We start from the raw sequence: 24182 nt of genomic DNA, 5'->3' as shown, positions 1-24182 counted from the left end.
CTGATGCCGTCTATATATTTCTTTTCTGAATTACCCTTCCCCCTCCACTGCTCGACTGAAAAACAAACAAACAAAACAAAACATAAAGTTACAGTTTGTTACTTAAAGTTCGTTATTCCGAAGACTAAGATTCGGAAGAACGAACCAACGGAATAAGTACATGACTCTTTCCAGAATACAAACATCACGCAAAAAAAAAAAATTAACGATATCAAACTGAGATTTTCACTTACTTGTATTTCTTGCCTCATAAAGATTTTCACTCCCTTCTATATTTATTTTCTGAATTACCCCCCCCCCATCCCCTAATCGACTGAAAAAAAAATAAACATAGTTACAGTCATTCCAAAGGCTCGTAAATCCCAACTGATGAAGGGGGAAAAAAAGTTTCGTTTTTTAAAGAATCGTCGACTCGAAAACGAAACGGGGGTCGATATTCTCAACGTTTTTAAACTCAAAAGATAAATGAATAAATAAATAAATAGATAGATACATAAATAAATAAATAAATAAATAAATAAATAAATTTTCGTGCCGGATTAAGAGTTTTCAGACTAAGGCACCTTCGGAATAATCCCACACACTGTTAGTTAGTTAAAAGTTGATGCCTATTATAGGTGGTCAAAACTTACGTTTGAAATGAGAAAGTGGGAGCATTTGCAGACATTTAAAACATCCGACATTAACGTTTTAGCACTATAAAACGTTATTCATAAAAGTTACTGTTATTCATTTCCGATTGTAAAAGCAATCATGCAACATTTACTAGTATTTTAGCACCTATACGGAGCCGAATATTACCGTTAAACATTTTCAAATGTAAAAGCAAACTACCGACATTCATTTTAGCATCTTTAGGGAGCTGAATGTTATCCTTATTCATTTCCGAACGTGAAAGCAAACATCCGCTATCTATTTTAGCATCTAACTGAGCCGATTGATACCGTTAATCATTTCCAAATGTAAGAGCAACAATCTCATATTATTTTAGCATCGTATACGGAGCAGAATATTACTGGTATTCATATCCAAATTTAAAAGCAAACATCCGACATTTATTTCATTATCATACGGAGCCGAATGTTATTTGCTGCTGTCCACTTCCGAAAGTGAAATGAATCATCTGACAATATTATTTTAGCATTGTACGGAGCCGAATAGTAGGGCCTACTGTTGTTCATTTTTAACGTCAAGGCAGATATCAGACATTTACTTTCCCATCAAACGCAGCTGAATGTTACTGTTATTCATTTCGAAATGTAAAAGCAAATATCCAACATTTATTTTAGCATCGTATGGAGCAGAATGTTACTTCTATTCACTTCCGAACGTAAAAGCAATCATCTGACATTTATTTCAGCATCTTCCGGAGCCGAATGTCATTACTATTTACTTTCGAAAGTAAAAGCAAACATCCGACATTCATTTAATCATAGTACGGAATTGAATATTATTGTTATTCATTTCCGAACGTCAAAGGGATCATTCGACATTTATTTTAGCATCTTCCGGAGCTGAATGTTATTTATATTTACTTTCGAACATTAAAGCAAACATCCGGCATTTATTTCACCATCACACGGAGTTGAATATTATTGGTATTCATTTCCAAACGTCAAAGGGATCATTCAACATTTACTTTAGCATCTTCCAGAGCTGAATGTTATCGCTAATTTACTTTCGAACGTTAAAGTAAACATCCGGCATTTATAGCATCTTCCGGAGCTGAATGTTATTGCTATTTACTTTCAAACATTAAAGCAAACATCAGACAGTTAGTTTATCATCGTACGGAGTTGAATATAATTGTTATTCATTTCCGAACGTCAAAGCAAACATCAAACATCAATTTTAATGAATCAATGTTACTATTATTCATTTCGAAATTTAAAAAGCAGACATCCGACAATTATTTTAGCATCGTATGGAGCAGAATATAACTGCTATTCGCTTCCGAACGTAAAAGCAATCATGATTGTGATAGTTATTTTAGCATCTTCTGGAGCCGAATGTTGCTATCTACTTTCGAAAGTAAAAGCAAACATGCGGCGTTTATTTTATCATCGTACGGAGTTGAATATTATTGTTAATCATTTCCGAAAGTCAAAGCAAACATTCGACATTCATTTCAGCATCTTCCGGAGCCAAATGTTATCTTTATGCATTTCCGATCGCAAAATCAAATATCTGACATCAATTTTAGCACCGTATGGAGCTGAATCTTACCGTTATTCATTTCCAAAAGTATAAACAAACATCCGACGTTTATTTTAGTATCATACGAATATTACCATTATTCATTTCTAAAATTAAAATGAAACATCTGACATTAATTTTAGCATCTTGCGGAGCCGATTGTTGCCGCTGTTCATTTCCAAAAGTTAGGCAAACATCTGACTTTTTCCTACGGGAGAAATAGGACGACTTCGTAATACACTGTATTCAGTTCTTGAGTCACTTGACAGATGAAAAAAGATCTCACCTCATGCATGCAAAATTTTACATGTATGGAGCTGCCTAATTAAGGCATACATTCGCGTATGAGTGTAGACCTACATGTGTTTTCATAAACCCTCTTCGATCGCTACTTTCAAAGTGTTCCCCGTTCAGTGAGATCACACCCCATAATTACGTTTTCTTTTCACCATCTTATAGCCAAACGAAACGCAAATCAACTCATAACCAATGTTGAGACAAAGGAAAGCGTCGGGACACGTCGCTCATCGTCGGGCTATCACGAGCATCATTTGTAATCAGGAGAGGTGCGTCTGGACACGTCGCTCGCTATTCAATTTGAGCACTGGCCGTGACCATTCAGAAATCTCGCTACATCTCAAGCGCCATGTCCCGAAACGTCGGCACTATTAAAACGAACACTTGCGTGAGCGGAGGTCACGCAACATAGAAATAATCAACAGCTTCTTTTGAGGGTGTCGGCAAGTGTCAGCAAGCGTCGGCAAGCGTCGCGGTATCATCAAAATGATGGCGCGTGATGCTTTGACCGACGCTTAGCGACGGAGTAAAAACATACTGCGACGCACTTCATTGTTCTCGCAATAAGTCTCCGTCGCTGAGTGTCGCTCTCCGTCGCTCGCAGTCCCTAGTTTACCAGGTGCGCCTAAAGTGGTCCATCCCAAGTACATACAACTGGTCAGCTATACAAACAGACCAGCTTGTTGCATACGGGCTATCCAGCTATCTCGTCAGAAGGAAAAATGAAGACAAAATAAGATTAGGTGTGTTATTACCCTCTTTGTAATTGCACCCTGATTAAGCACTTTGGAATAGGATGGCGGCCGTATTTAAGCGTATACATATATATATATATATACTGGAAGAAATTGGACTGAGGCGGACGTTGCTCTCGATCTTAGTCTCCCTTTTATTTGTCAAGCTTTCGGCCAATCATCTGGCCTTCCTCAGGATCTACCAACAGAATAGTTATTATATGAATAACCTGATGTGTCGTATAATGTGTAATACAATTTCATATATTACCACTCTTCTAAATCATTTCCTTTATATACACACATCAATCATTCAATTCAATACAAATATCCAATCTAACCTCATCTCATCATCAAAATAACATCATATATCCAGAAAAATATATAAATAGATTCTTATATCATAATACTGCCATATAATAGGCATATTTTCTCATAATTCTTAGCATAATAATCACAAACAAAATCATATACATATACAGTGTTCATATGTCTATTTGCATTGCGTATATGTATACATACACATATACACACACACAGACACCCACATACATACGCATATATATACATATTCACATACACACACATATACCCAAGCAAACACACATACACAACTCCGGTATTTTTATTTTAAACTCCGTTGAAGACGTAAATTTGACGAATTTTCGCCCATAGGGCTTTGTCAAGTCAATACATTTGACACTTTATTTTGAAGCAGATCAAAATAAAAGATGCGTCGTCACTGTGATGGTAGCGCGTCCATAACAAGATGCGCACAAACACAAAAAGCGCACAAGGGCACACATAGACAAATAGCGCACAAGGTAGGACGTCACAAAGAAAACTAGGAAGGTAAGGAAAATACAAGAAGCGTACAAAATAGGACGTCACAAAGAACAAAGAGAAAGCACGTCACAAAGCAAGGAGGTAGAAAATTGCAGATGAGAGAGAGAGAAAGAGAGAGAGGGAGAAGGAAACGAAGATAAAAAAGAAGGATTATTCCCTAACGGAGAAAGAACGGAAAGAAACATTCAGTCCATTGGGGTGAAGGCAGCCGAGGCGATAGATTAGTTGCTCTTCTCGTAGTTTGCGGATTTCGTCTGGGCCATTATGACAGGTCGTCATTACACCGATCTTCAGGTGGTTGATGGTGTGCCCGGGCCGGTTGAAGTGCTGGGCCACTGGAAGTCCCGGTGTATTGAGCCTTACTGATCGGAGGTGTTCGGTTGCGCGGTCTGCTAGTCTCCGTTTCGTCTCACCTATGTAGATCTTGTGGCAGGCTGTACAAGTGATCGCGTAGACCACATTCTCAACGGTACAGGTGAACCGATCGCGAACAACCCAGGTGTATTTAGGACCTTTGATGTGTGCTGCCCTATCCACATGGCTACATGTGTTGCACCTTCTCCTTCCACAGGGATGGGTACCGCATTCCAAATCTGCTTCTGACTGTGCCTGGACCTTCAACCCCGTGTGGACCAACAGATCCCGTAGACTCCGGTCCTTCTTGTATGCTACGAGAGGAGGCTCTTTGAAGATTTCCTTGGTGGATGCATCTTCCTGTAAGATGTGTGTGTTGTCCATAATGGTAGAAACGAGCTTTTGCGTTGATGGGTGATATGTCAACACTAGTGGTACTCTGTCGCTGTTACGTTGTCTCCTCGGTTCCAGGGCTTCTTGCCGGCTCAAGCTAGACACTTTTCTTGTCGCCTTCTTGACAACCTGTTCAGGGTAGCCACGCCGTTCAAAGAAACCGGCCATTTCATGCGATTTCTGTTGGAAGTCTTCATCATCACTGCAGAGACGGCGGAGTCTAGTGAGTTGGGAGAACGGTATTGAGCGTTTGCAGCTGGGTGGGTGAGATGATGAGTAGTTCAGATAGCAATGCGCATCAGTAGGCTTGTAGTGTACGCTTGTCTTTATTCGATCTCCTTCTAGGCTGAGTTCAATGTCCAGGAATGCGATCGAGTCAGCGGAAATTTCATGTGTGAATTTCAGTGAGTTATGGAAGTTGTTGAAGTGGTTGATCAGCTCATTCAGGTGTTCGAGGGAGCAGGATGCAACTCCGACGTAGTCGTCGATGTACCTCTTTAGAAGCAGCGGTTTGGGGCCTTGGAAACTCCTTATAATTTGCTCCTCGATGAAACCTATGAAAAGGCAGGCGTACGAAGGGCCCATTTTAGTTCCCATGGCAACTCCCTTCTTCTGATGGTAGAAATTTCCATTGAACTGGAAGGTGGAAAGTCCCAGCACTAGCTCCGCAAGACGCAGGATGGTGGTGTCATCTGGCCGGTCAGGAGACGGGAACTTCCGCAAGAAATGCTGTATTGCCTGTAGGCCCTCCTTCTGAGGGATATTAGTGTAGAGAGAAGAAACATCCATGGTAAACAGATATTGGGGGCCTTGTGCTGAGAGCTTCAGAGTTTCAAAGATACGGAGGGCGTCCGAAGAGTCCTTCACGTATGTATCCAGCTGTGCAACAAGAGGGGAGAGTATGCCATCTAGGTATTGGCTTATCAGCTCCGTCAAGCATCCTATGGTAGAAACTATTGGTCTGCCGGGGTTTCCCTCTTTGTGGATTTTAGGAAGAAGGTAGAAGGTTGGAACGCGAGGGGACTTTTGACAAAGGTTCGATGCCGATGATGGGAGAGCGTTACTCCTGATAAGATCCGTAACTGTGTCTTTAACGATCTGGTTATGATCGCTTGTTGGATCCCTGTCTACCTTTTCATAGAAAGTTGGATTGTTTAGTTGACGCTCAGCCTCGGCGATGTATAAGTCACGTCGCCATACGACGACGGCTCCTCCTTTGTCGGCCGGTTTTATGATGTAGTTGGTGTTCTTCCTCAGGGACTTGAGCGCTTTTTCTTCCTTCTCAGTGATGTTAGTTCGAGACTGAGTACAGGATGAGTGTACGTTGTTGACATCCATCCTACATTTACTGATAAAGCGATCGAGATTGGGGTTCTCACCTTCAGATGGAGTCCAAGTAGAACGCTTCGGTTGTAGAGATTCAAACGATGGACATGACGGACGCCCTCCGTATCTTTGAAACTCTGAAGCTCTCAGCACAAGGCCCCCAATATCTGTTTACCATGGATGTTTCTTCTCTCTACACTAATATCCCTCAGAAGGAGGGCCTACAGGCAATACAGCATTTCTTGCGGAAGTTCCCGTCTCCTGACCGGCCAGATGACACCACCATCCTGCGTCTTGCGGAGCTAGTGCTGGGACTTTCCACCTTCCAGTTCAATGGAAATTTCTACCATCAGAAGAAGGGAGTTGCCATGGGAACTAAAATGGGCCCTTCGTACGCCTGCCTTTTCATAGGTTTCATCGAGGAGCAAATTATAAGGAGTTTCCAAGGCCCCAAACCGCTGCTTCTAAAGAGGTACATCGACGACTACGTCGGAGTTGCATCCTGCTCCCTCGAACACCTGAATGAGCTGATCAACCACTTCAACAACTTCCATAACTCACTGAAATTCACACATGAAATTTCCGCTGACTCGATCGCATTCCTGGACATTGAACTCAGCCTAGAAGGAGATCGAATAAAGACAAGCGTACACTACAAGCCTACTGATGCGCATTGCTATCTGAACTACTCATCATCTCACCCACCCAGCTGCAAACGCTCAATACCGTTCTCCCAACTCACTAGACTCCGCCGTCTCTGCAGTGATGATGAAGACTTCCAACAGAAATCGCATGAAATGGCCGGTTTCTTTGAACGGCGTGGCTACCCTGAACAGGTTGTCAAGAAGGCGACAAGAAAAGTGTCTAGCTTGTGCCGGCAAGAAGCCCTGGAACCGAGGAGACAACGTAACAGCGACAGAGTACCACTAGTGTTGACATATCACCCATCAACGCAAAAGCTCGTTTCTACCATTATGGACAACACACACATCTTACAGGAAGATGCATCCACCAAGGAAATCTTCAAAGAGCCTCCTCTCGTAGCATACAAGAAGGACCGGAGTCTACGGGATCTGTTGGTCCACACGGGGTTGAAGGTCCAGGCACAGTCAGAAGCAGATTTGGAATGCGGTACCCATCCCTGTGGAAGGAGAAGGTGCAACACATGTAGCCATGTGGATAGGGCAGCACACATCAAAGGTCCTAAATACACCTGGGTTGTTCGCGATCGGTTCACCTGTACCGTTGAGAATGTGGTCTACGCGATCACTTGTACAGCCTGCCACAAGATCTACATAGGTGAGACGAAACGGAGACTAGCAGACCGCGCAACCGAACACCTCCGATCAGTAAGGCTCAATACACCGGGACTTCCAGTGGCCCAGCACTTCAACCGGCCCGGGCACACCATCAACCACCTGAAGATCGGTGTAATGACGACCTGTCATAATGGCCCAGACGAAATCCGCAAACTACGAGAAGAGCAACTAATCTATCGCCTCGGCTGCCTTCACCCCAATGGACTGAATGTTTCTTTCCGTTCTTTCTCCGTTAGGGAATAATCCTTCTTTTTTATCTTCGTTTCCTTCTCCCTCTCTCTCTTTCTCTCTCTCTCATCTGCAATTTTCTACCTCCTTGCTTTGTGACGTGCTTTCTCTTTGTTCTTTGTGACGTCCTATTTTGTACGCTTCTTGTATTTTCCTTACCTTCCTAGTTTTCTTTGTGACGTCCTACCTTGTGCGCTATTTGTCTATGTGCGCCCTTGTGCGCTTTTTGTGTTTGTGCACATCTTGTTATGGACGCGCTACCATCACAGTGACGACGCATCTTTTATTTTGATCTGCTTCAAAATAAAGTGTCAAATGTATTGACTTGACAAAGCCCTATGGGCGAAAATTCGTCAAATTTACGTCTTCAACGGACTGTATATATATATATATATGTATATAATTATATATTCTTGTATATTGAAACAAAGAAAGGGAAAACTGACCAGAAACAAATGATAAATAGTGAAAACATTGAGCAAAGAAAATGAGAAAAGAAAATGAAACCGATGGAAACCCATTTTCTGTGCTCAAAGTTTTTGCTATATTGTATATGGGTGAGAATTTTGAACGATGTACAATTGCCAATTTTCGCACTTTATGACACTCTTTCCCTTAGAACACACCAGGATGATCTAAGAAACCAGATTCTTTCATGTCATCTCAAAGCCTGATGAATTTCCTTTCAGGAAATGTATGGTTTGGTTGACTTTTGCATTCGACAAGGACTTAAAGCGTAAAAATACGGTAAAAACGCTATTTTCACAATAATTGTTGTTTTTCAAAACAATGATGTGCCTTTTTTGTGGTACGTGGCATCTAATATCTGACAGTGTTCTGGATCTGACATATCATGGATATGTACCAACAAATTATAAGAAGCCTATGAGCACCTATGAAATTACAGAGAACATTTGAAATATCAAGGCCCTAAATAGACGTACGTCCGTGATGGTTTTATTTCTATCGCAGCTGCAAATTCTACTTTGTTGTCCCAACTGTAATGTGTACGAAAATTTAGTGTTCCACCTAATGTACATATCCTGCAAAAATTGTAAGTCTGCTGGCTGTACATGGAACGTAACATTCTTTTACACAAGATTATACTCAGTTTTCGTCACGGACGTGCGTCCGCTATTTACTAATAAAGATCGTAGCCCATTAATCGTTAGTGGCGATAATGTTATGAGTCGTAATCAACTAAGATCTAGCCACAAGATAATACAGTCAAACCTGTCTATAGCGGCCACCCAAGGGAGACGGAAAATTATAGACAGGTGGCCGCTATAGACAGGTAATCCAACTGTGTGTGCATTGCTTACATGTACATGTATCATCATTGTATCCTTACATGTACATGTGTGTGTGTGCGTATGCATACACCGTGTAGTGTGTTTCATGCATTGAACCATGCCGGTGTATATGAAATTGTTGCACAGTAGCATGTTTATTGTCGTGAAGAATCGTGCATTATTATGACTGAATGAGGGATTAATGCAGCGGTGGCGATCACTGAACGTTGCCCGCACGGCTACCGAACAGAAAAACACGCTGAATTATTGGCTTGGCTACGGCTCCATTGGGTTTTGGGCCGCTATAGACAGGTTAATGTCTCCCGCGGGAAACAAACTTTGTGGCCGCTGGCCGCGTTAGAGAGGTGGCCGCTATACACAGGGTCTTTAACAGGGTTTTTCTCTCGGGGTGATTTTGCAGTGGCCGCTACAGACAGGTGGCCGCTATAGACAGGTGGCCGCTAAGGCAGGTTTGACTGTATGTATGTTTTGAGTTTCTGTCCATCCCTTGTCAAATGCAAACCGAAATTACATTTCAAGACGAACCTCCGAGAAAAAAAGAACGTCCGTGATGATTAAAACGTTATCGAGTGGGGCACCATCTTGCTTTGATGGCGAAGGTACATTTTACCTTTGGCTCTCTAGCCCAGGAGCTGCATGTCATGTTTGGAGCGGACTGGGGCTCGCCTGTAGTTTTTGGACCATAGGATTCACCGAAAATCAAGCAAATAATTAATATTTTCTCTAAAAATTCACCTCCGAATCCCTCTCTGAGCAATATATATGTAGAAAGGGTGTCAAATTTCTTATACTTTGCATTGACAGTACCTTTTCAGATTTTTGAAAGAGTTAGGAAGGCTATGTACTCTCTGTCGATTAGTCACCCGTCCTGGAACATGACCCTAGTAGTAGAACGAACGTCCGTGACAATTTCAGCGAACGTCCATGACGTATGCAATCTGACCGATAAAGATAACTTGTCTCGAAAGTATCCTTTAGTCTTTAAAACTTTTAGTTCCTATAGCGACAAATAAAGTTTTACAAAGTAAACAATGAGCTTAGAGCAGTAATTTCAGAATTTTTAAGGCGGTATGTGATCATGATGAACAAACAGCTCAAAATTTACTCGCAATTTTACGCTTGTTTCCCCTATAATTATATAAAAACAGCTAAACACTGAAAACCAAGTTATGGGAAAATTGAATTTTGCGTGATCTGTAATTTCTGTGCATTTAAATTTCTTTCTGATGAGGTTTTGGAGACAATTCGCACTGTTTTAGGTTCGGAAAGTTTCGCTCACGGACGTTCGGTCCGAGAAAGGAAATTTCTGATAATTACAAATATATCGTTGTACATTAAGTTAATGCTATTTGAAAATATTACCAAATCACTGAGTCGCTCATACCCAAAAGTGAATAACTTTCAACATTCAATTTATCTGTAATAACAAAAGGAAAACATTTTGCTTACGGATGTTCGTTGGTAGAATAAGTCCATGGATTACATGGTAGGAGATAGAGGAACAGTGCCACTTTTTAGTGACAGATGCTCGCCGTGTATATCTTTTGAGTAAGGTAGCTGCCATCTCAAACAGAACACACCCGCTTTTGGTCTCCACGGACGTTCGCTGTAATTGTCATAATATTTTATGCCTTAATACATTCTTATTTTTCTCTTCGCAATGATTTTTCTCTCATACCCTAAGTAGCCTGAACATGCTGCGGCCAAACAGAAAAAACGAAACAAAACAAATCCGAAAAGTTCTCCGCAGTTACATTCAGAATATATTGAAACAAAAAGGAGGAAATGACGGAAGAAGTCTGTAATGGGCATGTGTCGAGAAGAAACGTAAAAGTTTCAAAAGGACGTGGAAGCAGTTGAATGAAAATGAGAAGAAACAGAGAAGGGATCGAGCTCCAACACACAGAGAAAAGAATTGCCAGTGCAGTCCCGTTATACCCAATTCCTCTGGAGGAGCATTTTTTGTTTGTTTATTTTTTATTCATTGAAATGTCGTCATAAGCGAACAAAAATAATACAGCTTAAAATTATTGTCTGATGAAACACGCAAATCCTCCGTTTATCATGACATGATGTTTTTTACACTCATCAATGAAAAGCAATGTTAATTTGCATTTCCGCCCCAGATGTTTTTTTCTTATTTCACATTTAAGAGACAGAGAGATCGTCAAGTTGTTTGTGCTTTTGTGCTTACTTTGAAAGCACATGTTAAAAAAGTGATGATTTAGTGATAGGTTTAAGGTCGCATTTTGATACGCTAGCTCTTCCAAAGATTTGTTACTCTGAATGTCTAAAGGTTTGTTATTCCGAAAATGAAATAAAAGGTTCGTACTTAATTCTGGAGGTTTCATATTAAAAATGCTCTTATTCCGAAAATGAAATATTAAGGTTCACTACTCTTTAGGTCCGTTCTTCTAAAAGTGGAATGGGCCTGATTTTAGTTTAGGTGAAAATGATTATTATGATGTTTTGAAATCTCTAGGATTTGGTTGTTAATTTGTTTCTCCACATTTGGATAAACAAACCTGATTTTTCATGTTCCAATTAACAAACCTTCGGCGATTCCTATCATTTACCGAATAAAAAAGCTTCATGATTACTTGAACCTTAAAGGGTGTGTACAGTTCTGGTCGAGGTGAAGATTTAGCTTTTACCGTTTCGTGAGATATTCAGAAACCACTCTATGAGATGTCAAAGAGCATGCAGTTCTAAGGGGTATCAAAAGTTTATTCGATGAAAATCGGTTTTGAAATGGCTGAGATATCCAAAAACAAGGTGAGACAAAGAGATACTAATAAAGTTGGGGCATGTCGCCTTTTATTGTTAGCACTTTTTTGGAAATCTCAGCCATTTGAAAACCAATTTTCATCAAATAAACGTTGAATCCTTTTTAAAATTACATGCTCTTTCATATTTCATAAGAGGCTTTTCATTATCTCACTTATGAATGTTCAAAACATGAATCCCTACCTCAACCAGTACTGTACAGTCTCTTTAATCAATTTTCGGATTGACAAACCGTATAAATAGCGAGCCTCCGAAATGACCTGCTACAAAATGTATGTTATAACGAACCACATTGTATGATATCGAAGTCGCAAACATTCATCCAAGTTATATGGACTTATTGTGTCATGTTATGACGAAACTTCTGAGTATCGAACCTTATATCATTTCTGATTAACATAATAACACAAATTCTCCTCAGTAACAGTGTGTAACACACAGGAGCAAACGCAGAGGGATTTCTTCCTATACACATTGAAACATATTCGTTTGCCCTCCCCAACTAAACTTCGTATTTCGATAACGGAGCACATTTCTTATGTTTTTCTATGTCAATTCTTTGTCATATTTAGCTGTGGCCATGTTCGTTGTAAGCAAATTTTGCATTGTAAACTTTAGATAACAAATTTAGGACCTGAATCTTTACTTCGTGATTACGAAATTTTGATAAATATATTCATTCTCAAGGATGCACTACGTCACTGACATTAAACGTATGTTTGTACATTCATTTACGAGAGAAGGAAAATAGTGTTTTCTTTGATTCCTCAGCATGGAAAGATAAACAAGCTTTTATAATGGAGAACTGGTAATAATTATTTAGGATTTTGCAGAGAAGTTTGTTTTCGACATGAAATCGCTGTTTGTTGTGAATAGAATGCGTTTCCAACTCAAGAGAACTGCATTTTTCAATATCTTATTTGTTCCGAACGTCCTTGAGCTATATGCGAACCTCCGTGATGAAAACTATGTTATTTTTGTTGGGTGATAGAGACTGCCTAGATCAGATACATCTTAGAAAAGTATCTAATTATTTGGGAGTAAGGATTAAAGGATGGGATAGTGAAATAAGAGGTCGAAATATTGAGTTTCTGTAAAATGCGCGTAAATTGGAGAAAGTGTTTAGTGGAAGAATAATATTTCAACAGAAATGACGAATTTGGTTAAATCATCAGTTGTCTACCATTACGTACAGGTTTAGAGTGCAAGCTTAATATTCTGCCAACACATACATGTATCCCTTAAGATATTTTGTTACTATTTTGAACTGAATCAGATGGTTGAATGCTATGTTAAATGGTATTCAATTATGTATGTGCAGTACTATTCCTCATGGACGTTCGCTGCTGTGGACATGGTAAACTTCTGCGGTGAATAAAAACTTGTTCCTCTGGGAAAATCATAGGGAAGTATAGTTGGGTTCATATTAAAGCTTGAATTATACTCTTTCAGGTAAGATAAATGATTTGGAGAATTTCCTACTTTTTAAATCTTGCGTTGTTTTGGCTCAATTGTACATCGTTCAAAATTCTGACCCATATATATATTAAATGTAATTTTTAATTTCTTTGTCATAATCATTATTGATATGTAGGGGGATGGAACCGCTCTTGGCCCTAATTGACCATTGAAGAAGTATGGAAGAGATGACAAATGGAACAAAATAGGGGTACCAGTAAATTACTGTTGAATGCTCACAGATGCCATTTCGAAAAATGCCCGAAATGCCTGATTTGACCCTTATTTGACCTTAAAAGTAACCTTGAGAGGTAATAGTGACCTTGAATTACAGAAATGATATTAAGAATCACATTCTCTAACCCTGTAAACCCTTTCACATGGGATTCATTACTTTGATCAACCTTTTTCAATTTGTAATACTGCAGTTGCCCTTTAACCCAGATGGTGGCCATATTGGATTTCACCAATATGGCAGCCCCAATAGTTTTTAGTCTCGGCGCCCATCAAAAATCGAAAGAGTATGGTACAAGCAACCTATGAGCCAAATTTGGTGCTTTTGGAAGAATCTGAACCAAACAACCCATTTTGAGCCCTTAGGCCCCTAACTATACACCTTTATAACCCTAAATGTAATACATTTTAACGCTAAATGTAATATCCTGAAACAACCCTAAATGTAATAACCGGAGACAACCATGAATGTAATACATGTCAACTCTAAATGTAATAACAACCCTAAATGTAATAACCTTTAACCCTAAATGTAATATCGACCATAAATGTAATACATTTTAACGCTAAATGTAATAACGACCCTAAATGTAATACACCTTAACCCTAAATGTAATACAACCCTGTCATGTCAACCCTTAGTGTAATATCAACCCTAAATGTAATACTTTTTAACCCTAAATGTAATATTGACCCTAAAGGTAATACATCTTAACGCTGAATGTAATAACAACCCTAAATGTAATACAATTTAACGCGAAATGTAATAACCATCCTAAATGTTATTCATGTCAACCCTAATAAATGTGATACATTTTAATGCTAAATGTAATTACGAAGCTAAATTTAATACACCTTAACCCTTTTAAACTGTAATAACACCCCCTAAATGTATTACATTTTAACGCTAAGTGTAATAATCGAGGGAACCCAAACTATAATAACCGGAGACAACCTTATTAAAATGTAAAACCTTATTAAAATGTGTCTACCCTAAATGTAATACTTTTTGACCCTTCAATTTAATATCCACCCCTTTTCTGTATGAGACTGTAGGATTTTGAATGATTTATATTAAAGGAGCTTTAGTGGTCGTCAGTCTTATCATGCAATAGGCAATGACACGAGCGTATTGAATTTACTCTACGTTTCGTTTTCTCGTACAGCTTTTTCGGCCTTCCAAATTGCAGCATAACATGTTTCCATTGCTTCACGTTCTGCAATTGATATCATTATCGAGTCAACAGTTCAGACTTCGCTCAAAGTGAGTTTGCGTTACTCATACATTCATATAACATAGGGAAGTCAACGATACAAATGGTGACTTAAAGATGACTAAGAAGACATCTATTTCCTTTTGCTTTACGATGTGTTACATTTAGGGTTGATATTACATTTAGCATTGAGATGTATTACATTTAGGGTTGATATTACATTTAGGGTTGAAGTGGTTTACATTTAGGGTAATGTTATTACATTAGGTGTATTACATATAGGGTCGTTATTACCTCTGCCAAGGGAGGAGGTTATGTTTTCGTTACCGTTGGTTTGTTTGTTTGTTTGTTCGTCCCTGTGCAAAATAACTCAAAAAGTAGTTAACGGATTGGAATGAAACTTGCAGGAAAGGTTGAGAATGACACAAGTAACAAATGATTAACTTTTGGTGTGATTCCAGAATTTTGGGGGAATTTATGAAGGATTTTTGATATTTTGGCAGGTAGGTTCAATGAACTTGAGAGTTCAGGCTGCGCGTATTTGAGGTTTGCATGCACGCACTAAAGTGCGTGCTCTAGTTTCTGCCAAAGTTGTTTCTGCTAGGGCAAGGTGCGCCGTGCAGCTGAGGGTTTATGACGTAACAAAGGCTTCCATATTGGGAAATCGGGCGACTTTCAGCACACAATGTAGTAGAAGTACGTATGGGTGGAAATCACTGATATATCAATGGAAGAACAAGATCAGTGGTGGAAATGAGCTGCATGCTTGGCTGAGGTCTGCGCTCTCAGAGTGCTTTTGTAGTTACATTTAGCGTTAAGATGTATTACATTCAGGGTTAAAAAAATTACATTTAGTGCTGTTATTACATTTAGGGTTGACATGTATTACATTTAGGGTTGTCTCTGGTCATTACATTTAGGGTTAAAATGTTGTTTCAGGTTATTACATTTAGCGTAAAAATGTATTACATTTAGGGTTGTTATTACATTTAGGGTTAAGGTGTATTACATTTAGCGTCGTTATTACATTTAGGGTTGACATGTATTACATTTAGGGTAGTTATTACATTTAGGGTTAAGATGTATTGCATTTAGGGTTAAAGAGTATTACATTTAGGGTCGATTTTACATTAAGGGTTGACATGTATTACATTTAGGGTTGTTATTACATTTAGGGTTGGCACGTGCTGCGTGTATTACATTTAAGGTTGTCTCCGGTTATTATATTTAGGGTTAAAATGTATTACATTTAGGGTTGACTCGATTATTACATTTAACGTTAAAACGTATTACATTTGAATAGGGTTGTTATTACATTTAGGGTTAAGGTGTATTACATTTAGGGGTTATACAGCGTTGGTGTCAATTCGCGAAATCAACATCTCGCGAAAATGTCTGTCACCTTCTAATTTGCGATAACATCTGTATGCGAAAATAACAGCTTATACAGTATATTGTGTAGATACCCATTGTAATATTGAAACCAAACTGACAACATGTTTATTCAAAGAAATTATTGATTTATCTGAATAAATATGCAGTACTTGCTGCTATTAGGAATCCCAACCATCACTGGCTATTGAGTTTAGGCTCAGAAGGGTAATGAATATGATGCCTGTCTAGCAATGAGGAATTGTTGGTGTGAGTCCAACCTGAGTTTTTTTTTTTTTATACCCTTGAAGTGTATGCGGGGGTATATAGGAATCAGCATGTGGTCGGTTGGGCGGTCAGGCGGTCCGTTGCAAATCTTGCATCGCGAACTTCTACAGTTTTGAAGCAATTTTGATGAAACTTGGGGTACATGATGACATTGAGGTGTAGATATGCAATACATGTTTTTTGTGTTTATCAGAGAAAGCATTGCCATGGTAACCAAAATTTTTCCAAATCTTGTGGAGTGAACTACTTCCACAGTATTTAAGCAATTCATTTCAAATTTGGTATGTGTAATGGTCTATAGGTGTAGTAATGCAAGACACACTTTGTGTTTGCACCCGACAAGGCGTTGCCGTAGTAACAGCATATTTTCTTGAAAATTTTGTTGAGTGAACTTCTTCCACAATTTTGAAGCAGTTAAACTCAAATTTGGTGTACATAATGACATTGAGGTATAGATGTGCAAGACATGTTTTTAATGTTTGTCAGAAAAAGCATTGCCATGGTAACCACAAAATTTTCCTGAAAGCTTGTGGAGCGTCTTCCACAGTGTTTAAGTAATTTATTTCAAGAATTTATGCAAGACACTCTTTGTGTTTGTATCTGACAAGGTGTTGCCATGGAAACTACACATTTTTTCTTGAAAATCTTGTGGAGTGAACTACTTCCACAATTGTGAAGCAGTCAAACTGACTAGGTACTCACAGGGTACTACACACAAGCACACATAACCTTTTATCAAACCCTGGTTCAATTCTTTTTCATAGGAATCTGGATTGCGGGAGGGGGGTATTAATCACCTTTAGTGATATTTCTACTTGTCATGGCTGCTACGTATTGAAACACTCATAAGAGCAATTTGTCAATCAGTAGTGACAGTTTGGGAAATATACAAGATGTTAAGACAAGATCCCAAGTTAAAGAATGACTACCTTGGTACGGTACTACATATCCCACCACACTGGGGTAAATTGATTGGCCTAAGTATAAAAAGGTAAAGGTGAATTTATAAACAATTTTTATTCGTCAACATTTTACTCTGAATCTAGAAGTAAAGACAGGTTCATTTGTTATGTAAACATTTAGATGGGAAACAGATAGAAAAGTGCTTGAAAATATTCTATATGTCTATATCCAAATCGGCCATGCTCATGGATTGAATATTTCTGTAAAATAAAACATAGCACTTTACTCTCCAAGAATAGTGTCACAGGGAATGTTTCTCTGAATGTGGGGAACATAAAGTCTTCCCTGTGACTGAGATCTTTCCTGTAGTAATGGCTGACAATCTCCAAAATGCAGCAGATTGCTAACAGACTGTCACCTGTTCAACTTGTTTGACTTGTGTAATCAGTGTTCCTTGAAATAAGCCTTTCCACCAAGTCATACAATATGATAATGACTTTAATATACTGCTTTCACAGGTATAGTGATGATTACAAGTAATTATGTGAGTACAAAATTAGTAGATTTCCAATTCTTGTACTCAATCCAGAGTTAAGCTGTTGTGCTTTGTGCTGCCCCCCTTGTTGTGTTCTCTGTTGACAATGCCCTGCCTGGAGTAGCAGGTCATCCCTCTTATGATTGTTGGAGTCCCAACTTTCGTCCTGGTTGGAACCTCAAACTGTGCTCTGCCTTGGAACCCCAGACACCAACAGTTGTTGGTATTTCAACTCAAATCCTCCTGGCGAGTGATTGTCTTTTGGATGAACTGGCTGTCAGAGCTGAAATGCAACAAATTCCTGAATTAAGATTATTCCAACACTCTCCTACACTCAACTTTCCTATTTGGAGTGACATAGGTTGATCCTGAGTGTTCAGCAATACAACTGTAGTATGTAGCATCTGAAGTTTACTTCTGAAAACCTCATATTTGTATATTTCTCCTGCCATAGGCTGCAACATTAAATAGGTCAGATGAGGTGACTTTCTGAAAAAAAAATTTTCAAAAAATTCTGCCCCCATTTCGGTATTAGCTGGACTTGTGTTTTCCATGTGTCAAGAACTATGTTAACATTTTCCTTTGCACTGGTCAACCCTTTGCTTAATGTCATTGCTTCCTGTCCACAGAAACCGGAACTTTTCTGAAATTGGCATGTCTTGCCTCAACTGTAAGCTTGTACTGAATTACTCCTTAGTGATGTCCACATTCCATGAGGCATACCATAAGAGATGCCCTTTCTCATATTTTGATGTCACAGAGGGTCTACTCATTGTAGAAACAATGGGTAGCAAAAATCCTGTGATCTCATTGGTCGAGAGCTGTGTGTTGATTTGTATTGGCCACATGCAGCTTTACAGAGGACAACCACTGTGAACATTATCTACATTCAATACAACTGGCTGCCCGTCTCTCAAAGTATGTTATTATCTTACCAGTTATGCCCGATTCCGAGAGCATATAAACAAACAGAAACCACAACAAAAACAATCACTCACCGCATGCATCGCTACGCACACTGGCGGCATGCACCACTGACACTTCGCTCACACTCCGAGATGTCAAGACGTGTCTTTGGCTCTCTCATCCCGCGTGATACTTCAAGCATTGAATTAACCCTTTCTTAAAGCACCACTCACCTGGCTCGGCTGGTCTCTGTAACAGGCACAGTGCACAGCTGTTGCGTGGACTCCCCTTTAGGCTGGGTTCATATAATATTAGGAGTATACTATTCGGGTATACGGTGCACGTTTTTGAGGGCATGCGAATAGCTTGAATCGAACAATAGGATGAAAAAAATGCCGTATAGCTGCATATAGTATAGTATAGTGGGAATCGTGTTTGTTCGATTTTCGTGCACGGGTGTGGCAGTTTGAAATGATTGAAGATGCAGGGTCAGAATGGCTCAACTAACCCGCGCTGCGGGTTAGTTTAGCCATCATGTTGTTGTGTATAGTTGAGCCATATCTAAAGTGCTTGTATAGTATTGGTCGAGGTGAAAATTCAGCTTTCTTAACTTATTGCAAGATATTCAGAAACCACTTTATAAAATGTTAAGAAGTCTCCAATTCTAAGAGGAATTCAAAGTTTATTTGATGAAAATCGATTTTCAACTGGCTGAGATATCCAAAAACAAAGTAAAACAAAGCGATCCTAATATAAAAAGTGGGTCCCACCTTTTATTAGGATTGCTTTGTTTTGGATATCTTAGCCATATCATGCAGGAGTACGTACCGGTAGAGCCAGAGCCCCGTTTCATAAAACTTGTTAGCAGTGACAACTACCGCATTTCTATGACAAATTTGCTCTCAGCCAATCGCATGCAAGGATTTCATTATATAGCATGTAACAACTATCACAACTTGTCACCGGAAACAAGTTTTATGAAACTGGGCCCAGATCTTCTTTGTCTGAAGTATCCATTTTGACGACGCCAAAAGTAGGACACGCGTGCCACCTTATGTGACCCGCCATGCCTGTATAGAGTATAGCGAATACCGTATACCGTATACTTCTATGTGAACCCAGCCTTACAGGCCCACAGCATTTTTCAGGGCAATTCACACCTTGCCTGAAGGATGAGATTGCGGTGCCCAGCAGGCTCGTGAGCTAACCTTCCAGCCTTCTGGGCCCAACCACGACAGGCTGCGCTGCCACTGCCCCCTGTCACTCCACCCCTGAGGAGCGACCAATCCTATGTGGACTTCTGCCAGTGCATGGGATGCAGCCATGACCAAGCGCACCCCTGCGTGCTCTCTGCCCCTAGGGCTAGAGCAGCTTTTGAAGATGCAGCCCAAGCATGGGGAGTTCCAGGGGAGGGTGGATGCAGGCTCTTAGCCTTTGCCTCCGCCTGGCACAACATCGTGGATGACGCCTTCATTCTCTCATTTGTTAGAACAGGCTGTCTGGTAGAGCTTTTACAGCCGCTCCCCGGACACGGTCTGCTTCCATCGACCCCCCCCCCCCCATCCCTCGGGCAGCAGGCAATAGCACAGATCTCCTCCCTGCTGTCCAAGGGGGCGATAGAGGAAATTGCAGACCACAGGTGATTGTGCATATCACCCGTCTATCTCGTCCCCAAGCGCTTGGGCAATTACCATATGATTCTAAACCTCAAGCGACTCAGCGAGTATGTACACACCACATCCTTTTGCATGGAAACCCTCTCATCCATTCTCCTCCTGCTCCACCCAAGGGATTAAACAGTTTTCATGGACCTGAAGGATGCATACCTTCATGTACTGATAGTGCATCCCTCCAGGAACTTCCTCAGTTTTTTCCTTTGCTGGAAAAACGTATCGCTACCGCTCCCTGCCTATGGTCTGAATTAAGCCGGCCCTTCAGCTCTTCAAGGGGATATCCACATGCATGATGGGCTACCTCCAACTCCAAGGCCTGCATGTTTACTGCTACATAGACAATTGGTTATGGGTGACACTAAGTCCCCAGACCGCGTCGCCCAGCATCTCAGCTTCCTTCTGTCCACTGTGGAGAAGCTAGGACTGATCACAAACTGGGGAAAGTCAGACTTGACTCCCACACAATACCCCACCTTTCTTGGTGCAATTATCGATATCCCCAGAGGGATTGCCAGGCCAACATGCCCTGCTGCAGAAGTGGAGTGCACCAGCCTTCCTCTCTCAGGGCAAGCCATGGTCACGCTCACATCGGACGCCTTGTCACTGGGTTAGGGTGGTCACTGCCAAGGGAGAACCGCCAGCGGTGCTTGGCCCTGCTCGACTGTCTCTCTGCACATCAACATCTGTGAAATGCGGGCAGTGCTCTTATCCATGAAATTTTTCCACTAGGAGGTGTCGGGCAGCACTGTGCTTTTGCACACAGACAATACCACAGTTGCGGCCTTCATCAACAGGCAGAGGGGCACATGCTCTGCCCAGCTGAATGCTTTCACTGCTCAGCTGTGGCACTGGTGCCTCAGTCAGGGTGTCACACCAGTAGCATCTTACATCCCAGTGGTGGACAACTTGATTGTGGACTTCCTATCCCGAGGGCGACATTTCCACTGAGAGCGGACCCTCAACAAGGAGGTGATGTACCTGCTGGCCCACTCCCTAGGTCCCCTCAAGCACCTGCCCCAGTACTGTTCCCGGGTGCACGGCACAGTCCCCTGGACAGGCCTTCGCGCCCATGCCTTTCTACCAAAACTGCTAATACCACAAGTTCTGCAAAAAAGATCAACCAGGACTGAGCCTTCTCCTCCTAATAGCACCTTACTGGCCCAGGAGACTGTGGCTCCCAGAGCCCCTGAGCCTGCTCGCTGGATGCCCATGAGCCCTCCAGAGCAGGCCAGATCTCTTGTCACAGCCCTGTTCAAATGAGCTTTACCCCACCTGAGTCGTTATACCTAACTGCGTGGCCGATGTCAGGGAAGCCAACTCGCAGTCTGGTCTCTTCCACCACGCTGCCTCTTTAGTCACAAGCTCCCACAGGGAGTAGACAATGCTTACGAAGGAAACGGTTCTTTTGTCAGTGATGATGCACAATTACACAATCGTCATTGTCCAAACGCCTGAATGTACTCATTAAGATGTACATAATCAGGTGGCGGCGGTGATGATGGGATCAAAGCAAGACCTCTGTTCATAGTCCATGCGTGTGGTAGGTCCATGGTAGTACATGTGTACACTAAGTTTCAAGAAAATACCGTCAGGCATTGCATGGATATGGGCGAAATATGAGCATTTGACTTTAACCTTTTGACCTTTGACCTTGAGCTTGTGCACCTAAAAGTTGATAGGCACAAATTTGCCCACTCATACATGTACATGCCAAGTTTCATTAGGATATCTCAAACCGTTTTTTAGGTATGCTGTCCACAAAATTGATTACGGACGGAAGGACAGACGTATGGACAACCTGAAAACATAATGCCTCCAGCACCACTTCGTGGCGGAGGCATAAAAAGTTAGTTAAATTCGCCCGCGGAAATCATCACACTTTACCAGTGCTTCCTCTCTGGAAAATTGCATATCGGTCCCAACTTGTGCCTTTCTCTTTCTCTCTCTGCATCTCCAATTTGACGATTGTATAATTTAACAGGACAAATATTGGGAAGAGTACAAGTGTTCGCAAGAAAGTACTCTAACACACTGATTGGAGCAAAGATTTCTCTCATTAAGTTGCCAATTGACTTCCTGGAAATGAAGCTGAAAGAAGCTCATACATTTTACTGCTGTGTGTGCCTGCATGTGAAAAGAAAACATCATGAAGACAAGTAGCAAGTAGTGCAAGTTTCCATGAGTGAATTGTATTCATGATTTTCTTCAGACACATCGCTCCTTAGCTGACTCAAATATAGAACCTATAAATCATTCCACTGCAACTGCATGCAGCGCTGAAAACAAAATGTAGTCATCATTACCTTTGAAATCAATAATCATGTATTTCGCAAATAAATTGTATTAAATATAGCAATTTCCCTGTATCTCAAATGCAAGAAAAACATGCAAAATACAGCTCAGATAGCGCCAGAGAGCATCTAGAACCCCAGAGCTGGACCCCAGTGGCAAGGACAAGGGCTCCACACACATAAATTTTCGTAATATACTCACATTTGGAGCTTACAAGATACTCAAATTTCAAATTGTGGACCACCCTGAAGTCTATTAAGTCATTTCAGCTGCAGCAAAAAGTCAATTATCTTGTAATAACTTTTTTCTGGGTTTAAAATTCTATTTCTAACGTTGGGCTGATTCAGAGATTACTTTGAATGGTTATGCACAACAATATAGACATTTCTGAGCATTTGATTGCACGCTAGGGATGCAACAAGCAACAGTTTTAACATGTGAATCCGTATTTTTCTTTCTTTCAAATTCTGTTACAAGTATGCTTTGATGTACATGTATTGGTATTTCCGATAGCCACATAGAGTTTCTTTCAATATTTCAGAACATTTTAGGTATTTTTTTCATGATTGACCTTAATTCATTATTTTGCTACCTGTTCCCCTTACTCTATGCTATTTTGTTTTTGTTGTTTATCTATCTTTCCAGAGAGTCTGCAGAACAGGATTGAACACTTTGCAAAACGCCGGAAACTAGATCATTCCATTCACGAGGAGTCAACACAATGTAATCTAGAAATCAACAAAGTGGATTAATGACAAGTTACTCAGCATATTCTATCAAAGTGTCTAAATGGTAAACCATCACAAGTGTATTCTGTACAAATTGTATATCAGGCCATTTCATAAGACAGCCAAATGTGTATCAGATTTGAAATATGGTAAAATGGATGCTTGTTCGAAATATACCTTGTTATGATGTTATCCCAACGTTATACTATGTGTTACAAAAAAAAAACATTTCCCACTTTTGATCCTTAATAGTTCAAAAAGTATATATCAGATAACACTGACATTGATATGAGCAGTAGCTGAATAGTGTACAATTTTGTTGGAGGTAATTTAAGAATGATAGCAAAAATCAGTTTCATCAAATTCAAGATTTATTTTTAATTTGGTTTCAGATTTTGCTCTGTTTTCATCCCTCTGTGCAAAATTGTAATTTTGCACAGTTGTCAATTGGTGTGTATGAGAGTGTGTGGTTAACATTCTGATAATGGTCCTGAACAATGGCCAGGATTGGATTGCTCTCTTACATATTCATGAGAAATTCCACTATCAGAGCCAGTCTTTATTCATCCTGAAATGTAGTGTATGCAATCACATGAAAGCATGTGCTTATTTTTTTTTTCAAGTGCATACATTTTACCCTTTACCATGAATTCAGACTAGCAGTGCCCAGGGCAATCCATCATGAATTATTAATATTGCATTCATGTGCCTTGGAGCAAGAGTCCAGAAGCCTAATCAGCAGAGCTCTGAAAAGGTACAGTATTCATGTCTATTGTTCAGGGTCATT

General features: G+C 40.3%; 1 protein-coding gene across 1 annotated transcript in view; it reads left to right on the top strand.

Annotated features, from left to right (window-relative positions):
- LOC139731803 (tRNA pseudouridine(38/39) synthase-like) overlaps nucleotides 1-23571 on the top strand; it is a 171252-nt gene extending 147681 nt beyond the window's left edge. The window contains exon 14 of the mRNA XM_071642678.1: nucleotides 23313-23571. Within this exon, the coding sequence (XP_071498779.1) occupies nucleotides 23313-23419 (107 nt within the window). The 3' untranslated portion in view covers nucleotides 23420-23571. The remainder of the gene's footprint in view (nucleotides 1-23312) is intronic.
- The last annotated feature ends 611 nt before the right edge of the window (nucleotides 23572-24182 follow it).

The sequence above is a fragment of the Diadema antillarum genome, unplaced genomic scaffold (genome assembly GCF_040938485.1).
Source record: "Diadema antillarum isolate AM-2024a unplaced genomic scaffold, OU_Dant_1.0 seq00000385_RagTag, whole genome shotgun sequence".
Taxonomy (NCBI): Eukaryota; Metazoa; Echinodermata; class Echinoidea; order Diadematoida; family Diadematidae; genus Diadema; species Diadema antillarum.
Note: the sequence above shows the minus strand (reverse complement) of the source record. Positions and strands in the feature narration are given on the sequence as shown.